At 40.3% G+C, this 25,065-nt stretch overlaps 3 protein-coding genes across 5 annotated transcripts in view; 2 read left to right on the top strand and 1 right to left on the bottom strand.

Moving 5' to 3' along the window:
* Nucleotides 1-2,283: 2,283 nt before the first annotated feature.
* On the bottom strand, nt 2,284-5,955 carry micos10 (mitochondrial contact site and cristae organizing system subunit 10). Its single transcript, XM_063208936.1, has 4 exons — nt 5,765-5,955; nt 3,321-3,368; nt 3,032-3,141; nt 2,284-2,932 (listed from the first exon to the last, which is right to left on the bottom strand). The coding sequence occupies exons 1-4, from the start codon at nt 5,826-5,828 to the stop codon at nt 2,924-2,926; spliced, it is 231 nt and encodes a 76-aa protein (XP_063065006.1). The 5' UTR covers nt 5,829-5,955; the 3' UTR covers nt 2,284-2,923.
* Nucleotides 5,956-6,330: 375 nt separating this feature from the next.
* Nucleotides 6,331-16,138, top strand: LOC134457122 (F-actin-capping protein subunit beta isoforms 1 and 2-like). 3 transcript variants are annotated; one of them, XM_063208931.1, is made up of 10 exons: nt 6,331-6,500; nt 7,127-7,216; nt 8,211-8,332; nt 8,940-9,053; nt 10,209-10,350; nt 10,768-10,884; nt 11,075-11,140; nt 11,244-11,320; nt 12,024-12,127; nt 14,022-14,112. In XM_063208931.1, the coding sequence occupies exons 1-9, from the start codon at nt 6,498-6,500 to the stop codon at nt 12,118-12,120; spliced, it is 828 nt and encodes a 275-aa protein (XP_063065001.1). In that variant the 5' UTR covers nt 6,331-6,497; the 3' UTR covers nt 12,121-12,127; nt 14,022-14,112. The 3 variants fall into 3 exon arrangements, with proteins under 3 accessions (XP_063065001.1, XP_063065002.1, XP_063065003.1); XM_063208932.1 differs by having other exon boundaries at nt 12,024-12,131; nt 14,022-14,109; XM_063208933.1 differs by lacking the exon at nt 12,024-12,127 and having other exon boundaries at nt 14,022-16,138.
* A 316-nt stretch (nt 16,139-16,454) lies between these two features.
* Nucleotides 16,455-25,065, top strand: part of apeh (acylaminoacyl-peptide hydrolase) — a 28,092-nt gene continuing 19,481 nt past the window's right edge. Inside the window, exons 1-4 of the mRNA XM_063208934.1 lie at nt 16,455-17,413; nt 17,778-17,904; nt 18,112-18,199; nt 20,821-20,896. Coding sequence (XP_063065004.1) covers nt 17,185-17,413; nt 17,778-17,904; nt 18,112-18,199; nt 20,821-20,896 — 520 coding nt within the window. The 5' untranslated portion in view covers nt 16,455-17,184. The remainder of the gene's footprint in view (nt 17,414-17,777; nt 17,905-18,111; nt 18,200-20,820; nt 20,897-25,065) is intronic.

Below are 25,065 nucleotides of genomic sequence, written 5' to 3'. Positions count from 1 at the left end.
AAAGAGGCTGTGCAGCAGGGAGGGAGGGAGGTGTACTGTAAGATGAATGGAAGCAAGTAGTAGGGGAAAAAGAAAAATCAAGTAATTTTATTAAGTGTGCAATCCTGTCAGGGTAATTTAAGCAGTGCAATCCTGTGGGTGGCTGTTTGTGGCCGGCATTTGCATTTTCCTCTCCGCTTTCCATCACTTCTAAAGTGCACACAAAATGTGCAAAACCGAGATGTCCTGCTCGGGGGGGAAGAGAGAGAGAGAGAGAGAGAGAGAGAGAGAGAGAGAGAGAGAGAGAGAGAGAGAAACAGACGGAGACAGAGCAGGCAAATGTGTGCTCCTTCATGGTGAACCATGGCTGCTCCTACAAGTGCTCTACAGGTGCATAGACCCTCCTGCATGTCTCTCTCCATCTCTCCTGTACCGTGTGCTGCTCTGCCCCCCTTAATCCCTGTGTCTGCCACTTCACCGTGCCTAGGAGATCAGCCCTGCGGCTTTTTGGGGCTGGAAGCGTGCCTGAGCACCCAGCACTTAAAGCACACTTAAACTCGGATTCACTAACAATGCAAATGCTTTGCTTTGACACGAGAGTACATTTTATTTTCTGGTGTTGTTCATTTTGTATAATTCACAATAACATTAGTGATTTGTTCTAAAAAAAAACAAAAACAAAAAACAAACAAAAAAACTGAAAAAAACTCTTTGTTGTAGATTATGTTCTCAGTGTTGCTTAATTTGTTCGTTTGTCAGTTGTGTCTCACTTGGGTGCAATTATGGTGCATCATTATTAACACACACTTAATGTACAGATTATTATTAATGCATAATATTTTGTTAATTTGTAGAATCTGCATGATGAAGGGCTCATTGAACTCATTTTCACATTAATTACACAAATCCACATGTTTGAGTAGGATTTCAAAATGATCTCCGGGTATCAACTTGAAATTCCAGTCACACAATATGCTGTAGCTTCATAATATGTTATGAATAAAGGGGACTCTACAGTATAACCAAAAGTAGGTAGGAAGAATATGGTATACAACAATTATGCCATGATCAAAGAAAATTAAAGTATGTATTTATTAATAAATTGTATTAATACATATACATGAATTAATGTAAAAGTACATATGCATGTACATCATTAATGCATGTAGAGCACAGCATAATATTAAAGCACAAAAATGAATCACTTTACTGTACAGTTAGCTGTGGCAAATGTGAAAGACAGTGACAGTAAATTAAAACACATCATAGCTTCACTTATCAAGTGGAGGCAGGCAGGGTTTGTAATTACTCTGTGCCAGCAGCAGCACACCCTGTGCTCTTATTTGTCAAAGGATAAATTAGCAACCGAGAAACACCATCATGGATTCTAAAATATTTAGGCGTTTATTTGTAGAATATTGACTCTTTAGCATGTGATAAATAATGCATTTTCATGCAGGCTGATCACTCAAACATTCCAGTGCTTAGAAGTTGACGACATAATGGCAGCGCTTTGGTCCATTTTAAATTAATATGACACATAAAAGAACATTAAGTTAATTAATCTTCTTCATGTGGAGAAATTGTGACTGTAGTTGACTGCAAGTTTATGCTGCGTTCGCCCGCTGACCAAGCAAATATGGTCTACATACTGTTACTGTAAGAGGCGGATAAACATGTGACTTCAAAAGAAATATGAATTCAATTCAAGTACTGTGGTTAAAAGATAGCGATTGTGGCATTTAAACCTTGGATAAATTGTTTGGAATCTGTGAGCCAAACTGTTCCAAGCCCTTCATGCTGCTATTTCCAACAAGAACAGATTGTTTTAAGATGGGGTGGAATTGTGTTCTTAGTCATGTACAATTATGGTCTAATCCAATAATATAGAGGCTTCTGCACCATACATTTAAGCTGTCATGTGCGTTTCCAGAAGTAGGACTACAGCATATTTCCAGGATATTGCTTTTCCATTTTAGCATAAAATAAGCAGTCAACTAATTTAATTCCCTAAATTTAAATGTATGCTGTTCACAAATTACACTTTGAAATAAATGTGATTCATACCATGGGATGTTTGAGCCATAAAATCTACATTATTAACACCCCAATAACAAACAAATTACCATAAAGCACCAATAAGTTCATTTACATTATCTGTCCCACACTTAATACTTGACCAGAATTCTTGGAAGTATTGAATCTTTCAAGCTGTAACATCATAACAGATCATTTCACTAATACCTGATGTCAGAATACATTTGTTGACGAAATCCTTGAGAAGTCAAACACTGAACAGATGCATACATTTACAGAAAAACAGCCTTTATTTTCTAGCCATGAAAGCATTATAGAACCCGCTTCTCTCTACAAATTCCATTGAATGTAATGAAGCTTCAACACACCATTTAGTTTAGTGCAAGGTGACATTAAAGAAAGAATGACTGCAACTGCCACTACTGTATGGCTTACAACACACTCACGTACATTATGTCTTTACATGCCTTTCTTACTCATGGCTGGCACAACCATGTCACTCAGTCTAGTTACAATTAACAAAACAAAAGCAGCATACCCATCTGATTATGTTTGATGATAACTCTCAAACTGATAACTGTCAAACAAAACAAAATAACAACCAAACAAACAAATCAAACCTCAAATCAATTCTCCAATTTGACTACACCTCCATTTGATTTACAGACAATCAACATCTTCATCAATTTGGTTGTAGTTTTTCTCACTCATTAGGAAAAAAAAGCATTGCATATGCCCCATGGTCCTTTCATTTCCTTAATAAATATCTTATTAAAATAAACAATGTCAGTCTCGCTTAGGCACATGGAGGGCTCCGGCACCGGCAAACAAGTCGGTAAACAGCATGACAGAAAGTCTCTGAGATCAATCGACGAATCACAAAGAAGATGTCCTTGACGAACCACAGCTATTCCTCCTGTACAGACGAACAAGACAACAAAAATCACAATTTGTCATTGAAGTACAAAAACAGTATTTACTCACTTGAAGCCAAGGTATTGAAGAAAGCACTAACCTTGGGAATGTTATTGTAGAGGAGATAGTGAGCCCTCAGGTCCTTCTGGCAGTTTGAATAGGACATGCCAAGGCCAGAACCCGTACCAAAGGCTATTGGCCACGTGCGACCTGCAAACAGTTTATTTGCCTCTTAAATGGTCTATAAAAAACACTTTTTTTGCAGCCTGTACAATTCATAACATCTATCATTATATGCCCATGAAATTAATGCCTGGGAAGTGCCATTAAGATGTACGTGTTAATGCCATGCAAGTACTGTGTTTAAAAGGGAAACTTCTATTACTTACGTTTGAAGAAAACCACTGAAAAGACGATTCCTAAGCCAAGTCCAGCTCCTAAGAGACGAAAAAAGAAGGGTGAACAAATTCTGTAAGATGACCTCTTCAAGAATCAGGGCATGCTGTTCACGTTGGATGTTGATGTCCTACAGTCAACAACAGTCCAGTGTCTCTACACGTCCTATAACAGATGAATGTCAGAGAAACAACTGGTGGAGCAACGTTGACTTGATTGTTACTTGACCTCACTATTCCACTTCCTCTATGACTAACCAAGGGAATAATCATATAAACCACATCCAATTAATTTCTAATTACGCTCCATAATTAGCAACGTTTGCTTAAAATGTCCACCACTCTTCAGCTAGTTCTGCAGCGGTTGCAACGTTGCAGTAACACGTAGAAGGGATCCAACAGGTTGTTGGCCTACGTAAGGGGGCAGCCATGCTCTGAACACTGGTCATGGCAGGTGCCAAGGCTTATCATTTTCGCAAATACCATTTTAAATTGTTGTTTGGTTGTCCATATTAAACTGTTGTTGTTTGGTTGTTCATTACCGTTTGTATTAATGAACAACATCTGTGCAACACCTGTGCACTGCTCACAATGGATACCTGAGTCATTCACGTCTTTCTCTCGCAAATTAGTCATTGATGACATAAACAGGTTTGCAGGGGAAAAACAAAACTGTAGTCTGCGTAGTCATTGATGTTTATTCCATTAACATTCTAAAAATCAGAGCATTGCATCAATGGTCAAACTAATTGCTCATAGTAACTGTTTGGGATTATCGTGCCAATGTTTAATAGCCCAATTCATTAAGTCTAATCTGTCTTCATCACGCCCTTCCACTCATGATTCATTTTCTCAGAAGCTGTCTAACACTCCCCCTGGAAAATAATACCAAAATAGATGGACTAATGCAATGCCTTATGCAAAGTCATCTCCATTATTGCATTATGGAGGAAATGTATCATAGCAATACTACATTATCACAGTATTTGTGTGCCCAAAATATTGTTTAATACAGCAGTGTAGCCTATGTTTGCTATATGTGACTAGCCAAAAAAAAAACCAAACAAACAAAAAACAGGCCATAAGTAGGGCAGGGGGCATATTTAGTTAATAATAGATTGTAATAGATTCTGATAGTGCATATTCTAGGATTTACATTGATAACTCACACATGGGAATATGGTGATATCTGATATTTGTGGCCCTTTGAATGTGTTAAATCTTAAAGTAGACCACAGTGACATCAGCTCTGAATGTTTCTCTTGCCGATAGAAGACCAAATGTTAGCTTTTAGATGAACCAATTTCTGAGTCATGGAATGGCTTCTTCAAGACCTGCACATTCTGAAAAATAAAAATCTAAAAAAAAAAGAAAAAAACTTTAATGGTGATTATCTCAGATTCGCTCTTAGAGACATGTGTCTCTTAAATCCAGTCACATACTCAAGTGTCCACAATATTGCATTTACTGCATAACAGCAGAGCATCAGGAAAAATGCACTTAGTGAAATGTTGTCATTTAACCCTACTCAATAATGAAAGTTTTGGATAAAAGGCCTATACCAATCATTTTCAGGATATGTTTAGCATTACATTACCACAACCACCATTTTATAGCCTAACTAACATTTTAACCCAACTTCTCATTGATCCTACTAGAGTTGATTTGACCACGCCAAGCAGAAGGGTCAAGTGGTCAGCTGGCCAGGGGCTATTTTCTGCAGCATACGACACTAGAAATAGCCGAGCATGTCAGCAGCCGAGACTATTCTTCAACAGTGGAATTTAAAAACACTTTTTACTTTCACTTTTGCTTTTGACAGTTTTGCAAATAACTCCTAGTTTATTCTGATGACATCAATATCTACTGTCAATGGATGACATAGACAAAAAAAAAGAATTCAACGAAAAATCAACATAATCTTAATTCTGCCACAAACGCAAATCTAATATGGACAAGACACAACAGGTTAATAATAATTATGCAAATGAGCGCAACTGATAAATATTGTAAATGTTGTTGTTGTTGCTGTTATTGTTAACTTGTACACTTGGCACCACAAGCCTTTAAAAGGTTGTAAACAGTGCTGTCGATTTTGCAGGATTATGTCAGAGAGATAGGCCTACAGGAAGAGAATTTACTCTGATAGGCTATGTTGACTTTATTCAAGTCAACAGAGTACACGGCCTTTCACCACCCATGACAATTATAATTGACGCTACATAATTTAAAGAAGCGTACCATCTGGCAAAACATAGGATAGAGCTACTCAAAAACCTGCGCAGGTATGAATGACCTGACTGTCCTTATCATCAAGGCTAACTAGGGACAGTGTGAAGTCGAGCCCACGTAGCACTGGGCTAAGCTGCTAACCTCAAAATACTGGTGAATGTAGGTCCTCAACTGGTATAAAGGACAAACAATGATGAGGTACTCACCTATCTTAGCAGCACAGTCTGCCAAGCAGCGGTCCCACTTTCGCCCAAGTTCTTGTTCTGACATATTTGCTGCCCTGACTGTCTCAGTTTACAATTATTTGCCCAAGAGGCTTTGGTTATCTCTGGTCATTCCGAAGAAACGCAGAGGGGAAAGAACAGCAATGGATTGCTGCCACCTGCCGCCGAGGAAGTTCATAACAGCATAGTCACAACAGTCGAGTCTTTTTTGTGCTATGAACAAACGAGCTGCTAGGCCTACAATATATTCATGGTAAATTCGTGCAGAATGTGCTATCATAAAACCCCACGGCATTATGCACAATGCACGTGATCTATTTATATATACACCTCCTTAACAGCAATATTATAGCAAACAAAGGGAGCGGAATCATTTCTCAATGTATATATTTTTTGACAGCGCAGAGCCTAAAACAGTAATTCCATGGAATATGTTATGTTTCATGTGAACTATTTAAAAAATAATTTGAACGTGCTTCCATACTTGGGAATGCTTTATTTAGTGGTCTCCCATTGGTCAGTAAATATTGAGTATTTAGTTACCCGGATTTAACCCTTTCCTCTCCCGCGTCCTTACGGTTGAGGAAGTGAATCTTTTGGGTTGGGTCTTGAAGTGCCGACTTCAAGTTATTCAAGTTACAGAAATAACATTGTCAGACACTGACAGGCATCTGCTGCGGAGGATTGCTAATCGAGACCACCTACAAAAGCAAAAATGGTAAGGTCTGTGCCAGCATATGGACACTCGCAGTGGGCACTAAAAGTTGGTGTAGGCTACTGCGCACTGAACTTGCGTGGCCAAGACGCAGTTGCGCTTTAGATAAATAGCTGCTACATGCACATATGTGAATAGTTCTATGTCCGTATGTTTTTCTAGAGGTCACTGAACAGAAAAACAGTCATGCTGGTTGCATTTGGGATTTCATTGCTTGTTAAGATCAGGGAAATGTGGACTGATAATCGACCTCTCTGAAAAATGATCTGTTGCCAAAAATGTCAAAGTCATATGAAACCCGTGGTCTTATACAGGTCACTTTTGTTGAAGATTTGGTAATTCGTTTGTTTTCAACCAGCAGTTGGATTAGGCAGATCTACGTCCATTTGGTATACTGTAGGTTAAAGAGAACAGAACATGCTGAAAGCAACTTTTTTTTGTCAACAGGTTTTTCCAGAGATGCAACTTGAAGCTATTTTAAAGACTGCTTTGTTCTTAAATGTTGCATATTGCAAAAACTACATTCCTCTCAACTGACTCCTTAAAGAAGACGTTTAGTCTCTCAACTAGTCTATTGTCATCTTTCTGTTCAGACTATATGGGTCTATAATTGTGTGTTGTTTCCATAGAGTGAACAGCAGCTGGACTGTGCTCTGGATTTGATGAGGCGCCTGCCTCCACAGCAGGTTGAGAAGAACCTCAGTGATCTCATTGACATAGTGAGTAATATCACCAAAAAAACAACTACACTTGAACGTTCTGGTGCTTAAAATGGTATTTATAGGCCTACACAGTATGTTGCTGTGATAATTCAACACAGTCTAATTCAACATTCAGTGTTGTTCCGAGTCCGACATTGTTAAATGAACTCTGCAAACTGCAGTGTTAGAAGACACTAGACCTTGTCAAAGACATACTTGATGATGACATCTTAAACAAGTGACTGCGACTAGAGTAGATGTTCTGTGGCGATGTTGTTCTTTTGTTTTTAAGCATTTCTATGCACACTAACAATTGTTTTAACCATGCTACAGCACAAGTCAAGTAAACCATAATGATAGAAAGCATTCTTTTTGTTTTTAATGATAGAAAAAGGATTCTCTATGTGCTCGCCTCTGCACCATGTTATTTCAGTTATCAACCTTACCAATGACCTTACTGGTTACAGTGTGTACAAAAGTGGCGAAAGACAGACCGGTTCCAGCTGTAAACCTTCATGAAGGCGTGGTTTAGCACAAATACCTGTGGCAAGGTATTCCAGTTATTTGTGCTTAACCATGCATTGAACAAGGCCTACGTATGTCTGAAATCAGTCTGTCTTTTTAATCCATTTACCAAGCGTTATAAATTTGCTGTTACCAGAATGGCAATGACCCAAGTCGTAGTGCATTGCTTAAAGGCCCTGTGTTATGTCATAGCAGTGTACTATGGTTGTTAACTTTTCAATGACTATTACAGCGTCCCACTGGTGGAACGGCGTGCATTATGGGGCTACATCACTCAATATTTTCCATCTATGTCCTTATGTTTTGATAAGAAGTTAGATCATGTGGGATGCAGAAATACCGGTATCATCCCTTCAAATGAACATGCACTGTTGTAAATGGCCCAATCCCCAGCAGGATTTAAAACAGTTCAGCTGTAATTGAGGGCTTATACAATCAGATGGCATAATATAATGTTAATAACAAGGCAATATACGCCCATTCTCAGGTACCCCAACTGTGTGAAGATCTGCTTTCCTCAGTAGACCAGCCACTAAAGATTGCCAGAGACAAGGCAACGGGCAAAGACTATTTACTCTGTGACTACAACAGAGATGGGGATTCCTACAGGTCAGTGACACATGCATCATGGCTTATCCTCCCTCATGTGATACAATTTGGTAATATGTTGAAACAGGAGAGAAGCTCTGAGCAACACAGAATCTTCTCTGTTTTTATCCGTTTCACAACATACAAGGGAAGGGACTAATGTTCTGATGTAATTTCTACAGCTACATCCACATCAGAATCATATTAATATTGTATGTATAGTGTATTAATACGGTATGTAGATGTGCATAAAATCAGCTCACTGCTATTAATGGAGGAGAGTAGGGCTCTTGCCCTTGGGCCCAGGGCCCTCCTGTATTGGTGGTGGACACCCTATGCAGGCCCTTGGCAGGCCGTATGAGTCACCCTATCTGTATTCTGCCCTGGGCCCCTGTGTGCAATTGTTCCGCCCGTTCATAGAAATGTTAGTCCTTTCCCTTGTAGGTGCTGATTAAAACCAGAAAAGATTTCAGATCTTAACAGAAACAGGAACGGGTGGAGTTCCTTATTTTTATATTTTGCAATGGCCTATGTTTCCCATTAACTGTGTGCATTGTTCTTTCGTTTCACAATATTTGTGCTGCACCATAAAGGATGTGATGTTGACCGTATGCTTTTGGTCTCCTAGATCCCCATGGAGTAATAAATATGACCCACCTCTTGATGATGGTGCCATACCATCTGTTCGTCTCCGCAAATTGGAGGTTGAAGCCAATAGCGCCTTTGATCAGTATCGCGATCTGTGAGTGTTTCCTTGTCTTTCCTTTGAACTTTGAAGAATTTCCAGCCAATTTCATTATGCAGTTGAAATGACTTGACTTATCGGTAAATTTGTTCAGCCCTTTCTGTGATCCTGCCCAGCTTATGCCACTTTGTCAGGCGTTAATAAGTTATAAGTTAAGGGTACCGTGAGCAATACAACTGCAAGTTGAAATTGGCAGGAATTCACCTTTTAAGTTTTCCTCTTCACTCGGTTGTGCTCGCACCTTTTGCAGTGTTACACAGGGTTCGTACGGTCATGGAAAACCTGGAAAAGTTATGGATTTTAAAAATTCCAGGCCTGGATAAGTTATGGAAAAGAGTATTTTGGTCAGTTTTCCATGATTTTTCCAAAACTTCTATCTAGTGTTTCATCAATTATCTTTATTAACTTGATGCCACGTAATGAAATGTAAATGGCCATGAGTTGTGGTGGAAATTTTGTCTAGCGAAGTCTGCGTAATATGCCTAACCCCTATTTTGCCAAATTGAGCGGTTTTCAAATAAGGCCAGTTACAGTGTCTCTTGGCAGTTTTCAAGCATTTTTGGTGCTGGAAATCAGTCACATCTGGCAACCCTAAATCTCGTAGAGCATAGAGCGCAGACTACTGTGCGAGGCGCTGGAGTGGTGATCATAATAACGATGTTACAGCATGTCTTACAGTACGAAGCAAAATTTGCTAAATGTATTTCTTCTTCTGATGTGTGTGTGTGTGTGTGTGTGTGTGTGTGTGTGTGTGTGTGTGTGTGTGTGTTTGTTATTTATTCTAGCCTCTAACCTTCTATGTGTTATATGTAAATATCCCTGTCTTCTATACTGTATACCTTCTTTAAATAGTCTGCTACTGTTTATACCTTCTGTAGACGTCCATCTGTGTTGTATATATTCCTTGCATGGCTGTACTGTAGTGAGTTGCTTTCAGTCGCATTGTGAATATATATAGTGTAAATTGTACATGTGTCAAAAAGCTATTCTATTCTATTCAAAGGATGGCCAGGCATAGCTCATTTGACCCCCCCCCAAACATTCTCTCATTGCCCTTTTACTTCCTCCAGCACTGTAACTCTGGATTAGGTCATGAGATCGAAAACAGGAAAGCGAAGTCTAATCTCTGGGACACCTCTGTGCATGGTTCAGGTACTTCGAGGGAGGCGTGTCCTCTGTCTACCTGTGGGATTTGGATCATGGCTTTGCTGGGGTCATCCTCATCAAGAAGGCTGGAGATGGGTCCAAGAAGATTAAAGGTTGTTGGGATTCCATCCATGTTGTGGAGGTGCAGGTAGGCATGGATGATGCCAGGGCTGGTGTTGGGGAGTGGGGGTAGGTGTACAGTCATATGTTGGGGGCTGCAGTGGTGCGTCACATTAATGCTCAGTACCATAAATGGATGATGCCAGGGCTGATGTTTGGGGGAGGGGGACTGTGTGTGCAGTGGTGCATCGTGTTAATCTTCCGTAACGTGGAGGGCCCAGATTCAAGTCCGGGCTGGGTTATTTTTCCAAGACTACTTCTCCTCTCCCTCACACTCTCTCCCTGTTATAGTCTTCCCTTTCTCATCAACGAAGGCACCAAAGCTCCTACCAATAAAAAATGAAAGTCATATATTTCTAAAGGATTGTGGAACAGGAAATAGAACAACATCACAAGATGCCTTGTCTTACGCAGAGCATGTTTTGCCCTTTTCCATTTTTTCCAGGAAAAACCTGGCGGCCGTACGGCTCACTATAAGTTGACCTCAACAGTAATGCTTTGGCTTCAGACCCAAAAGGAAAAATCAGGCACTATGAACCTTGGAGGCAGTCTCACAAGACAGGTGAGAGTGCAAACATTCAGTCATTTTTTGCTGCACTACAGAGGAAACGCTTACACACACTCCATCATGTCTTCATAATATGAGACCAGGGATGTTAAATATGCCACAGAACCTAGCTAGCTTATTTTGTGTTGGTGCCCATGAAAAAGCCTCAAATAACTCATTTCCATGTTTTTTTTGCCCGACAAAGGCAGAGAAAGATGAGAATGTTGGAGATGCATCCGCTCATATTGCCAACATCGGACATCTAGTTGAAGTAAGAGATAAGCTATGGATTTTATGCCAATTTTGTTGATAGCCCTACCTTTGAAGTAACCTGTAACTCTAACCTAACTTTTTAATCCATGTATTCTTTATAGGATATGGAGAACAAGATTCGCAACTCCCTTAATGATATCTACTTTGGGAAGACAAAGGACATTGTCAATGGACTCAGGTAAGTCAACTTAGTACATTAAAAACCTACACATTATGAATTGTTAATCACTACTTTAACATGATGTTTTTAATTCAGAATGAATAATTCAGAATTAAATAGTTGCGTCAAGTTTACTTTGATCCTTCCTTTATTTCCGAATTAAGAGGTGTTTACATGAGTTTTTCAAAGCAGAATTAAGCTTTATTCAGAATGAAAGTCAGTTAATTCTGAATTAAATGTCTCATGTAAACGTAGCAATTGTCTAAATAGCAATGTACAGTTCTATTGCATCAGCTAGTATGACACAATTGCACATAAACATACTATATGTGGACATATTTTTTTTACATGTATCTGTGGCAACCAGGGCTTGATGGCTAGTGGTTTTCACAAATTACTAGTTATTCAACCTTTCTACTAGCCACACTTTTGGTCACAGTGTGGCTAGTAGACACAATTTGGTCAAGCATATCCCAGAATTTGTGTAAAATCTGTCCTTTTCCAGCAGGGTAAAATAAGACCAGTTTTTCCCTAAACTATGTTTCCTTCCTTGCTCGTTCTTTCCATTCTCATTCTGTTCACTCTTGTTGCTGTCTATGTGTGCTCTCTTTGTCAGTCCAGTCAAGTCTTATGATTTCCTTGCTTTTAGTATCGACTTCCTTCCTTGCACTCACTTTCTGTTCTCATCTATCTCACTTTGGGTGCTTCCTCTCTTTGTCAGATCTATTGAGTCTTTGCCCGATAACCAAAAGTTCCGTCAGCTCCAGAAGGAACTGTCTCAGGTTCTCACTCAGCGCATCATCCAGCCGGAAGACTAAAGGGCCCGTAGGTACCCAGCCACAGCAGTGGCCCGGCACGACACTGCTGCTGCACAAGGCCTGCTGCTACCAGTGTGCTGTGTCATAGCATGGTCCAATCCCACATAGTGTGATGCTAAACGCTGAATTTTACTGCCATCCCTAAAGTTGAACCTAGCTAGAGTTGATCTTGAGGTTCAACCAGTTTAATCGTTTAATGACAGTTTGTTTGAAATATCTAGAAAATATTGGTGATGGTGGGGAAGTCACATACAAATATCTCAACACAAACATTGAACTCCTTGGTATTCCCTTACATTTACATCAAAGTCTTAAGGCAGTCAACAGATTTCAAGGCATCAGAAATGGCATGTGTCTGTATGAAAATTCTGATAAAACACGAGGCAGCCTCCTCTCCCCTTAGAGCGTTAAAATTCATTTTGTGTGTTTGTTGTCTTTGACGAATGTGGATTTTGTGAAAAGGCACAACTAATGAGAGGCCATCTCTTCCTCCTTATTCCCCTTCTCATTCTGTTCATTGTGGTCTCTGTTCTCTCAGGACTCCATCCTTACTAATCTAATTATATTGACAATTAAATTATTTCCCTTTCTGTGCAATCCCTTTCTTCTTCACTACACATAATCCCATCCCCTTCTCACTTATGTCCCATTTGCCTCTTCCACTTCCGTTATTCTGGTAGGCCTACAGCTCGGCACAGCGTGACCTGGCCGCCACTCTTTGCTTTTCCTATATAGGCTCAACACAGCTCAATCGTAAACAGAAAATGATGGCCGAGTCGCGCTGTGTCGAGCTGTAGGCCTATCAGAAAACCGTCAGAAAACCAGCAGTAGAAAAGAGGCAATTGTAACATACTGTACCTCGTGAGTTATCGATAGACTGTGTGTGGTCCTTGGCTAATTGAACACGAGTCATGTGCAGTGTCATAAAAATGCAATATTAAATAAATATCGCCTTAAAAAATGACTTAGAAAGGAAAAACATTTTTTCATTGGCTAGTGTTACGAAGAGATAAATAGCATTGCTTGCTGTTACTGCTCTAACACACTATTGTCGCAGTGCTTTGTGTTCTGTGGGACAGCATGTTTGGCTGCTAATGTCTTAGTGTGTGTGTGCGCCTGTCTGTGAACGCGGTGAGGTTTCCAACGGAATAATCTCAGTATTTGGTTTAAGACACGTCCCGGAATAGTCTGATTATGTGTGCAAACCGAATACTCCCAATACACCACCTTATTCGGAACGAATAAACAGACCAAATACTGCCACCATTCGTTCCGTGGCAGTATTTCTTGCATGTGACTGCATCCATTCACTTCTTAGTATTAACGCTAATGTATGGCATTGACACTGAGACACCTCAGCCTCTGTGGCCTCTAAATAACTTGGGGCTTGATGATGTGGCAGCTGTGGCCTAATGGTTTGGGAGTTGTTTAGGGATCAGAGGGTTGCAGGTTCGAATCCCACCATTGCTTAAAGATGAAAGAAATGGCAAATGTTTATTAAAAAACAAGGTTTTGGCCCGTTTAGCCTTTCTCAAGTCTAAATAAACCTGGCATCTGAAAAGAGAGTGCCGTTTCTTTCACCTTTAAAAGATTGCCTCCCATGAGCTGCACCTCAAAAAGAAGCCCTAGTATGCCTTGGTTTTTCTCTTCCAGTATTGAACGGCAGCAGGTAATGGTTTAAGTCCCCTTGAGCAAGGCACCTAGTAAGCCTGCATTGCTCCAGGGACTGTAATCAATACCCTGTAAGTTGAACACTGTAACTGAAAGCTGCTTTTGATGAAAGCATCAACTCAGTGTAATGCAATGATATGATGTAATGTAATAATGTAAAGATCATTATGCTTTTACAAAGCTGTTAATCTGCAACTCTGTGTGTCTCCCTCTCTCTTTGTGTGTGGTAGGAGTGTCAACTCACTGACAGACATGGCCAGACAACAAGGTCTACAAGCAGAATTGTTCAAAAACCTCAAAGCAAGACACGCACAGGCGGATTAGGGCGGGGTGCACAGCTCTCCATCTCCATCTCACCCTCCAGTCTCCCACTACTATTACTATTACTCTCACTCCTGCTCCCCCACCCTTATCTGCTTCTCCCCATAGGAAAAAGATGCATTACTTGGCTATACAAATAATATATATGTGGAAAGTAAGAAATGCAGTATGTGCCATATGAGTAAGCATGCGCATGCACATACCATGTGCAAAGTTTGTATGTTGCAGTACATGAAATGTGTATGTGTGCCTTACTTGAACATAGGTTTATTTTTATCTTTTTTGTATGGGTCCTATCTGTGTTGTTGTCTCTGACTGTTCCTCAAAGTGAGAATGTCACACACATTTTTGGGCCTACTATGTTTGCACGACAGCTTTATTTTCATGCCTTATGGTTGTTACGGGTTTTATGTAGAAATGTACTTTTTTTTTGCACAACCCTCTATATATTGACAAAGATTCTACTGAACTACAGAGTGATTATGGTCATGAACCTTTGTTTGAAACCCCCCAATGTGCACTTGAAAGTCAGTGTTTAACTGCATATACTGTTACCGCCTGTGGGTCTTTAATTTAGATTCCTGAATGGTAGAAAAAGAAAACACAGAGTTCACTGGTAATGCCTTTTAGTCGCCACGCTATTGACATATTCAGTGAGTTTTATTTTATTAAGCATACACAGTATGTATAGACTATTATTGAAAATAGAAATGCATGTCCTGAAGCCAATATTATTTTTGTATGAATGTACATTGTGTTGAAAGAATGCCATAAGTCTTGTTTACATTTGGTTTTAATTTTTGCTTTAATGCCTTTTCTGACACATGATGGTAGGCTACAGTCCAGGAAACCTTGACTGTAAAGGAATGCTCTCTCTGTTGCAGTCTAATATTTGTTCTTCCCTCTTGGCTAGTGGGGGATTGGAGAGGTTGCAGGTATGGAATATAGGCACACATATTGGGAAAATATTTATCTTCTGAAGGATTTATTTTTTCTTGCACTTTGCGTTTTGTGTTGATGTACATGTTTGTTGCTTCTTCCAATGGTAGTGGTTACCTTGTGCTGTAATTCTAACTTATAGACACTTGGGGTCATTGTTAAGTAAAATGTGTGTGCATTCAGTTTCTAAACAGGCTGAAATGCAGTGTAGGTCACTGAAGCTTTAGACGGTATGGTGAGCAGATAGGTGGCTTATATAAATCATTACCTAGTTCATTACCTGTTTAGTGTTTTGAGCAAGATATGTTGGTCATGAAAGGGTGTCTCACTCTCAGTCATTCAGGAGGTAAAATAACAGTCAAAAGTAAAAGTGAATTAATGGTGTATGTAGGCTTACAACACTAGTACATGATATTACATAGATGTTACTCCAGTTATTCCACTGTACCTACTGAAGTAGGGCCTAAACTATGTTGTTACTGAAAAAAAGAAGATTGAAATAAATGTGCCACAAATGTGATCCAACCAGCTTCGAAACAGCTAATTGTAGTCTGCAGTCACCTGTGTTGGAAGATGTAGCACATTTTATGTCTATTTTTACTTTTGACACTTGATGTCAACACATCCAAAGGCTACATTCTTGAATGTTTCTAAACACACCTCAAAAAAGGTAGGCTAATGTGAGTTTGGATTTAGACTGTAACTGTCAGTGTGTTTCAAATGTGGCATGTTTTTCCAAAACATACAGTTTAGGTAGATTTCTTTTCCCCCCAGAATTCAGCAAGGCTCATCTTAAGGAGATTTAAAGTAAAAATAAAATATATTATATGAGGAAGTTTATATAAGCTACGCTGGTGAAAGATATATTTTTCTAGTAGTTAAGCCGATAACAGATTCTAAACACAGTGACAATGTTTGATGTGTTTGTCCACAATCCATATTATATGGGCTACAGTGATGTTCATTCTTGTCAATTATTTTGATGGAACACGTTCACTTTTTTCCCCAACTATCAATTGTCCTGATACTGTGAAACAAGTTATTTAAAAACTGAAATTAAAAAGACATTAAAAGGTACGCTAAAACATCTGTTAATTCCTGCATTATTATTTGCTTCCACTGTCCACAATGGGCATATTGACTAGATTAGGCCTACTGCGAGCGCAGCTCTTATTTTGAAGTAGTTTCGCGTGTGCATTAGACCTTTAAACCAATCAGAGTATGGCCTGTCACGAGGGGCGGAAGAGCTGAGGACTTCCCCAATCGGTTTGTTGTGTGACTGCAGAAGAATGAGTTCTCAGGTAAAACAAAGAAATTAATGTTACTGTAAATGTACATTGTGGGTTCAGAAGGTGTTGATTCCCCAAAGGCAGACAATGAGGTGCGTCGATTAGGCCTACTATCGCTTGCTGCTGCGGGTTTTCACACTAACCCTATCGAAATCAAAACTTTCATAACACGCGCATAGCCAATGACTAGTGGAAATCAAACCCAAGTGTCAACCCAGAGAAGCAAACAATTACTATGACAAAGTCAATGAAATGCTAGATGTCGTTTGAAGTTACATGCGTGTAGAAATTAAGATAAACCACCTGCTATGTTTTGTGAAGAGTTGTGTTTTGCACGGTTCTCCCATTGTCGTGGTAGCTATCCACTATCGTAGGTGCAGTTGGGGAGGTTAAATTATGTTAAACCATCGATCGTAGTTTGCGCCCTTGGTTTACATGGTTAGGTTAGTTCATTTTGTTTGTTTTGCACTGTGGTAATTTGTAATGTTAGCGGCAGATGGCTTTTGTTTGTCTTTCATGAGTGGGGATTTTAATGCCACGCCCCATTGGTTGTCACATTGGAACCTTGACACTTGTCACCAGCTGTCGCCAGAACTAGTGTGTTGAATCAAGACACGCAAATACTAGTAGCTTACAACTTAGTCATTTAACTGGTTGAATTGACACTCACTGACAGCTCTTATAAGTACCGTAAAGGTGCATGACGACGCATCGGAACCAGAAAGTAGGCTACTGGTGCTCCTTGGCATGTAGGCTGCAGTTCTACTGTATGCTACTGTCATTGTGGCAGCATGATGGACGCTGAACTGTAGAAGTCCAATACAATAGGATTTCAATATTTGCAATGTCGTTGACCAATTGCGTGATGAAGGCAACGCTACGCCAGGCTGAAAGGCTACTGTCAGTGAGCCACTTGGCCAGTTTTTCCCGTTTGTATGCAAAGGTGGTGACCAACCCGGACGACATTGTCAAGCTATTCCGGGAGCAAAGCCAGTTCCCTTCCCTGAGCCGTGCAGACATCGGCCCAGCCATAACAACTCAGTATGGCGGAAAGTACAGCAACATCAACACAGGTGTGGAGCATCACAATTTCATCTGTAGTAGTGGGTGCTGAATCAAATGTACGACCTGCATAATGTCTTTCTCACTTCATAGCCATGAACAAGTAGAGGCAATTGTATTCTATGGTCTTGTATTGCCCTATAGGGCTGTTCGGGCCTACATTTCAGTAACATAATGCATGTTACAATTCATTCACACAGATAACATTCATTGCTTTTTAGTTTTAACAATTTAACTGTAAAAATGCATGGTTCTATAGTTTAAACGGATAATGTCCGCAATTCAGATGTAAGGGTGGTGTTTGGTTTGGTGCTCCTCGTTATATTGCATCATTTAGATGGTTGCACTGAGAGGTTTTCTGTCCCCTCCCTAAAGAATGGAGTCAACGGGACCTGGATAGGAACGAGAAGGTGAAGTTTTGCCGGCAGTACATTGTCTTCCACGATGATCAGTCTGTGGTCTTTTCCGGGCCCTCGGGGAACTGCACTGAGATCAAAGGAGTGTGAGTGTTACTGCTGTCACACACACACACACACACACACACACACACACACACACACACACACACACACACACACAGACACACAGACAGACAGAGCACACACACACACACACACAGCACTGTAACTGGAACGCCACTAGAGAGAGCCAAAAGTACAGTACTGTATTGTGTGTGTGAATGGAGTTTTCCTTACTTCTCTCTCCACAGACTGTTGAGCAGGGACTCTCCCTCAGGGGACATGAAGGCAGTGGTCAGAGAGTGCTCCATCAAGGGAGAGGAGAAGCAGTTTCTGGAGGTCAGACACACACATGCACACATGCACGCACATACACATACCAGGGGTGGGACTTAAACATTTTCCCCACCAGTCACCGTGGCATCTAGCAGTCACTTACAATTTTTACCCAGGGTTTCCGCTACATTCATTTCACCGTGGCGGCCCGCCACCCCTTCGCTGTGCCCCGCCACATCTCGGAAAAATTCTGTCCTGTCAGGGTTCTAGCAAGCGCAAACTTGCGTTAGGCTATGGCCCGTTACGTTATGATTTTGGACCGCTTACAGAGTAACGGCGTCCTGTCTATTTATTTGTACAAATAAAGCCAGATCAATGCCAGTAGGCTTCTGCCAGTCGTCCTTCTGCCAAACTTGGCACTTTTCCGTGGATTTTTGAGTCATCTCTGAGAGCTCTGTGTTAGACTTCAGCAATATCTCTCAGCGCTATACAGGGTCGGAAACCTATGGCACCATGGGTGGCACGCGACGGCATACATTTTGTCCAAAAGTAATTTGTGTTTGCTAAAAGCCATCACTGTAAAACTAGTTCACAATTAAAAGCAAATAACTATTTGATTTCCTCCATTTACCTAAGACCTGATATCATGTACAACAGGAGGAATTTTCAAACAACGAAAGGAAATATGCCGCTTTCTAGTCATTGAGTTACTGCGTAAAATTCTGTGATCTGCCATCATGTTACGTGCGCCAAGAAACATCATCCAAGTCGGACCGAGAGAACTATTAACCATGCTTGCCCACTTCGGATTGTTCCAAAATGTCGAAGTTGTTATAAGCCTAAGCTCTCTGCATGGCTAAGCAGTGATACTCTTGATATATTATAAAATAAAAGGGGAGAGCCTCAGCCGCAACAAACGACACTGCGTTAAAAGTTTAAAGAAAAAGAAAGACAAAAAAACTGCATGCTGCCTCAGCGTTTAGCCTACATAACATAGCCTACATGTGGGTCTTGATATGACAAAATAATTTCCATATGCTTCATCGTCTTTGAAAATAATCGTTCAATAAAACGTGTTGACTCGTCCTGACTGTCCTGCTTAATTCTGCCATAAAGAGGTTCTGCAGTGCAGACGTCATCCAAAAATCCTACTATTATTCCCCCTTGCGTCCGTGCACAATGCAAAACGCTACTTTGTCTCTGAAAATCTGTTGTTTATTTAACATAAAACAACGCATAAAATAACGGTATCCATGCACGTCCTTCCAGCGGTCTAGTAAAGTTTTTGACTGTCAGGGTCCCTCTGACTACTACAGCATACGTTTTAATTTAACCATTGAAGCGCCGTGGCAACAGGGACTTTACTACAGTAGCTATTGAATTGGGCTTTTGGGCTGAACATCTAGGCTACCATTGAAAACACTGAAATGTGAGAAATGTACTACATTTTCAGTCAACATGCAACATTTGAATGTAAAATATCTGGCTATGGTGTGATTTTGCTTAGGCTAGCCTATGTTAAATATCCAAATAGCCTATCTGTAGGAGCCATAATTACTTTCTTTATATTTTTTGTTTTCTTTTTGGTATATCTTTATGGTTATTGGTTTACTTTGATTTGTGTTTTTTGTTTATTGGTTACTGTGGACATGGGTGTGGCGCTGGGCGTGTGTGGTGCGCAATTGGAAGCCCTTTAATTAGTGCCCACCTGGCACCTGCGCTTCGATTCAGTTTGGCGTGGGGTGAGCATGGGGGAAGGCCATCCTTTTGCGTACCGCACTGCACTCACACTACATCGCATGGACTACTAACTGCAAACTCTGTGAACTCTGGAATAATTGCTTTACCTTGCATCTGGAAAGACCATTGGGGTCTAAAGACTATTGGGGTCTCGTGTGAAATGGTGAGCAAATAAACCTCAAGAAACGGAGTCGAATGTGTGGACATTACATCTTTGAGTGCGCGTAAGCAAGTTTGATTCCCTCTGCTTAGCCTACAGCGGCGCTGAACAAAATGGTATTGGACATAGCCGCAATAGCCTATCCATTCATATGTTTCATTCATATTCTTATTTTGCTATTTCAGTGCAGTAGCATATGTCTGCATCATTATTAGGCCTACTGCAGTATTAGTGTGTTTTTTAGGTGTGAATGCAATTATTTACAGGAAACTGTGATATGGTTGCACTCCTGGGGAAAAATGTTTTTACAGAAGGGGTGGCACGGTCTTTGCATCTCTGGTTACATTATTAAGGAGAGAGTTTGAGTCCTAGGCAGCAGTCAGATCAACTGTAAGACTATTTTAAGACATATTGTGATATAAATTATTCGTTCCCAACCTGGGGGCTGGGCCCCAGGGGGTCTCCCCGGTTGGCTTTGATGTTGGATGCTGCATATGATTCAGCATTAACCCGAGCGCCTGTAGAAACAATTCACCTGTCAAGGTGATGGGTGGGTTGATATATTTTTCTCCTGCCAAAGGCCAAATTCAGCCGTCATTGGCAGGTGGACGGGTACCGGTACTTATTTCCATCCCTCACACACACACTCACATGCACACAAAAATGTCTCAAGTTTCATTCTCACTGTCTGATAGCATGTGCAGCACCTGGACTGTGGTTTCTGATCATGTCAGCCTCAGATATATCCTGACGTATGACTTTTTCCATTGTCTCCTTGCTGCAGGTCTGGCACAAGAACAGCAAGGTGAAGACTCTCAACCTCACAGATCTGAAGAAGCACGGCAAGGTGTATGAAGATGGTGAGCCAGTTACTGAACTGCTACAAAATGAAATGATGGGTCTGTAAATACATGATATGTGTAGCCTTAGTGCTGAAAGGCACAGGACGGCACATTTCAGACTCCATGGTACCTTGGCCTTTCATTTATTTAAAGGCAGAGTATGTCATTTTGCTTCTTCATTTTCAAAAAACATGCTCCCTATTTACCGTTTTGATCTTTTCACTTTTGAATAGTTACTAGGTGTAATAAACTTGGTCTGACCAAAGTATAGTAAGGTTTGCAGATAGATGTTCATCACTGGAAAGTCAAAAGGGCGGACTTGGAAGACAGCCACCCTCTCATGTATGAAATTTAACCAATCATAGTGAATGTTTATAAATTGATGGTGGAGGAATATATGAATTCAAACTATACCATTTGTGATTGGGCAGCATACATCACAGAAATAAACTGCAAAAAATGACACTCTACTTTTAAGAAAAGAGCCTACACAAAAATGGTGTTCAGAGCTGTTATAAGATTTCGCAGTTTACATTAAATATCTTCTTAGGGTTCATTTAAAGGGATACTGTGTGAGATTTTTAGTTGTTTATTTCCAGAATTCATTGTGCCCATTCACTAATGTTACCTTTTTCATGAATACTTACCACCACCATCAAATTCTAAGTATTCTTTATGACTGGAAAAATTGCACTTTTCATACATGAAAAGGGAGATCTTTGAATTTCCAAAAATAGCCATTTTTAGCTGCAAAAATGACTGGACCATACTAGAAAATATTTGTTTATTACTTAGTAAACTTTCATGTAAAGATCAAATTTGGCAATAGGCAGCCCAGTTTCAATGAGCAGCATAGTAGCAGTACCTTTTTTGACCATTTCCTGCACAGTGTACCTTTAACACTATTGTCCATTTTTTTGTTTCATTTTCCATTGAGGTCTTTTTCATGTAGCCCTTTTGGAAAGAACATGTAGCCGTTTTGAAAAGAACATTGAGTATCAGTTGTTCTTCCTGAAATGTACTCGGCTTTCATGTCAGGTGTGTATAGCTATACAGTGTGGGAAAGACTGACTGAAACAGAAGCGAAGCATTTTCATGTACAGTATTCAATTGAAGCCCATTATACTGTATGTGTATGCTCCCCAGAGATTAGACATCTGACCCTGATGTTGGAAACGACTCGTGTCATTTGAGCAGGGGGAATCCCTGATCTATCATTGAGTTCTTGCCAACAGAAATAAGTTTCAGGACCCAAACCAAAGTTTCATTGAAATAGGAAATGAGAAGACCTCAAGCAAGGGGTCGTGACTCTAGAATGACCACATGCAAATATACTGTATAAAAGGTGTTATTTCCAGAGAAAATTCCTGGAGTGTTCTCTTACCTTGATGTGTTGCTTTGTTTATTAATATGTTAACAGCCTAAGAAAAAGGCTGTGGAGAGATTTTGATTAAATTAACACAATTGGCTAACTTGGAACTGATCAGTTTGTCTTTTTTAAGTGATCTGTAGGGAGTTGATCTGTTCTGGTGGATGTTACAGAGGGCCCTGCTACAACCTGCTACAACCTGCTATAGTGGGGTCGTATTAGGCTCAGTCATTTCAAATTGGTGTTAAAGTTTGGTTTTCACTTCCAAGTTGAAGTTTAGGGTCTATAGAACAATTTGAGTTCGAGTGTCAAACACACAGATAACAAAATGGCCTGCGGGGGGCGCTCTAAAATATAAACTGCTATAACTTTTGATTAGTTAAACCAAATTTAACATATGAGGTATGTATGGATTCAGCATGAAGAGGAGAAACTGGTGAGCTAAGTATTTGGTTGCCAGATTAAAAACACACTATGTAATAAACAGACTTTTAGCCAATGGACAGCTAAATCCGGGCTTTTTTAAGATAAAGGGTGGAAATGCCCTCAAAGTTAAAATGAAACATAATTTATTGTTACAAGTTATTGTAAATAAAGCCTGGGTTATTACTTAACTTGATTTGTTCAGAATATCCCTGAAGCACACAGATACTTAGGATACCTATACACAAATATGGCTGCATAAAGCCTATGTGATATTTAGCACCCAACTTGCAACTTTGAGTTTATGAATTTAGGATCATGAGAACCAGCTTTTTTTCAATCAAGCCATCATTTTATTCACAACTTAAAAACTTCATATCTGGAAGAAAGTAAATCAGTAATAATAATAATAATAATAATAATAATAATAATAATGAAGATGATGATGAATACTATGGGGAACATCATTTTTTCCTGCATTCAAAAAACAATAAAAAAGACCATAGGGCTAACATTTTATTCCAATACTCCACTCTACAATAACTATGGACAGAGAACAGATACAAAAACAGTCAGTGGTCAGTCCTTGGAAATTGCATGTGCACTTGCACAGATGTGTGAACTTTAACTCTGCCTTCATGCACTTGCACCGAGATCTGGCAGGTCTATTTGTACAAGTAATAGTACTGCTGCACTTCACCTCTAGTTGGAATACATCTTGTCAACTGCATCGTTGGTAGTGTAGTTCAAATCTGGGAACTGTTCATTTGTTACCAGATTGGCAGGCATTTCTGGCAAATGCAGATAATAAGAACGGTTTTCATTCCTGTCAACTGTGCTGGTAACAAATGGACAGTTCCCAGATGACAGAGATGTCTTCATAACAGCAGATGATTGTGTCTACCATGTATGAAATAGTCCTATAGTATTATTTAGTAGGCCTATGCTTGCCAAATGCCTCTGCTTGCCCCCAGCAAGCATACTAATTGTTCTCCAACAGTTTATTTAGTATGCTTGCGGGAAATTGTTTCATCAACAGTTTTTTTATTATTCTACTTTTTTCCATTCACCTCGGCCTATGGGAATCGCCATTCAATAGTACGGCGGCTCTGAATCGTTGCAGCGTTCGAGATAGAGACACGGTTCGAGTGCCAAAACGAGCGGCTCGAAAAGGGCTCAAGGTGGTGTATTTTTCGCTGGCCTACCCCCTTTCATTCCTTCACCAGACTTGTTTTTCCTCAGTTTTATCTCTGTTTCCCCCCCTCATTGAAATGAATGGTAGAATGGTCAAGATGATGATGTCACAAACTGTGGCAGTTAAAGTGAGAGGTGACCTGTCCTGGGGTTTTTGACTAGGTATCAACTAGGTAAAGGCATTGTCAGAGAGGTCTTGGCTCTGAATACAAACTGTGTGAAGAGCATAAGCAAACTCTTAAAAAAAATCAGAGAGAGCAGGTTTAAAATCCCTATGATGCGACCCCATTCACTTAGAAAAAACATGTGTGATCAGCTCAGCGCATAGGCCTGAATATGTCAATTTTTTGACTGAACCACTTGGCCTATAAATGTGATCTCAGCTTTGACATGAAGAGCAGGGTTGTGCCATTTGTGTGTCAATATCATCTGACAACTTGCAAAACTTTTGGAGATATGACAGCGTAAAAACAAGGCTGCACATATTACCGGTACTCAGCTATTGACTGCCAAACTGTCACCTTTAGAATCTTCATTCACACACACACACACACACACACACACACACACACACACACACACACACACACACACACACACACACACACACACACACACACATGCAGCCTTGTAGAACTTTAGACCTCTGCTGAGACCTGGGCAACCGTGGCCTAATATGCTGCTGTGGCCACTCTATACAGTAAGTGGCAGTGGCCTACTGGGTAGGGTGTTGGTCCGTCAGAGGGTTGCAGGTTCGAATCCCACCCTTACTTCTCCCTACCCACCCATTGCTGAAAGGCACCTGAAGCATCTGCACACACACACACACACACACACCTCTCTCTCTCTCTCTCTCGCACACACAAACACACACACACTCACAAACACACACACACACACACACACACACACACACTTCTCTCTCTCTCTCTCGCACAGACAGACAAACACACACACACACACACACACACACACACACACACACACACACACTCACACACACACACACACACACACACACAGACACACAGACACACACACACACACACACACAGACACACACACACAGACACTCACATACTCAGACCTCAGATCTCTTTGCAAATTGACCGCCTATGCTGATGACATTAGTAGTGGGAATGAGGAATGATAATGATAGTGAGTAGTGAGTAGTGAGGAATAATGATATTGTGGGGCTGCT

Source organism: Engraulis encrasicolus, chromosome 10 (assembly GCF_034702125.1).
Source record: "Engraulis encrasicolus isolate BLACKSEA-1 chromosome 10, IST_EnEncr_1.0, whole genome shotgun sequence".
In the NCBI taxonomy this organism is placed as follows: domain Eukaryota; kingdom Metazoa; phylum Chordata; class Actinopteri; order Clupeiformes; family Engraulidae; genus Engraulis; species Engraulis encrasicolus.
Note: the sequence above shows the minus strand (reverse complement) of the source record. Positions and strands in the feature narration are given on the sequence as shown.

What these genes read in the sequence shown, in the direction of transcription:
- micos10 (XM_063208936.1), bottom strand. Translation starts at nt 5,828, where the DNA reads ATGTCAGAACAAGAACTTGGGCGAAAGTGGGACCGCTGCTTGGCAGAC. An exon ending in AGACTGTGCTGCTAAGATAG is followed by an intron (nt 3,369 to 5,764) that starts GTGAGTACCTCA and finishes TTCGTCTCTTAG; the next exon opens with GAGCTGGACTTGGCTTAGGA. An exon ending in TTCAGTGGTTTTCTTCAAAC is followed by an intron (nt 3,142 to 3,320) that starts GTAAGTAATAGA and finishes AACTGTTTGCAG; the next exon opens with GTCGCACGTGGCCAATAGCC.
- LOC134457122 (XM_063208931.1), top strand. An exon ending in AGAGATGGGGATTCCTACAG is followed by an intron (nt 8,333 to 8,939) that starts GTCAGTGACACA and finishes TTGGTCTCCTAG; the next exon opens with ATCCCCATGGAGTAATAAAT. An exon ending in TTTGATCAGTATCGCGATCT is followed by an intron (nt 9,054 to 10,208) that starts GTGAGTGTTTCC and finishes TGCATGGTTCAG; the next exon opens with GTACTTCGAGGGAGGCGTGT.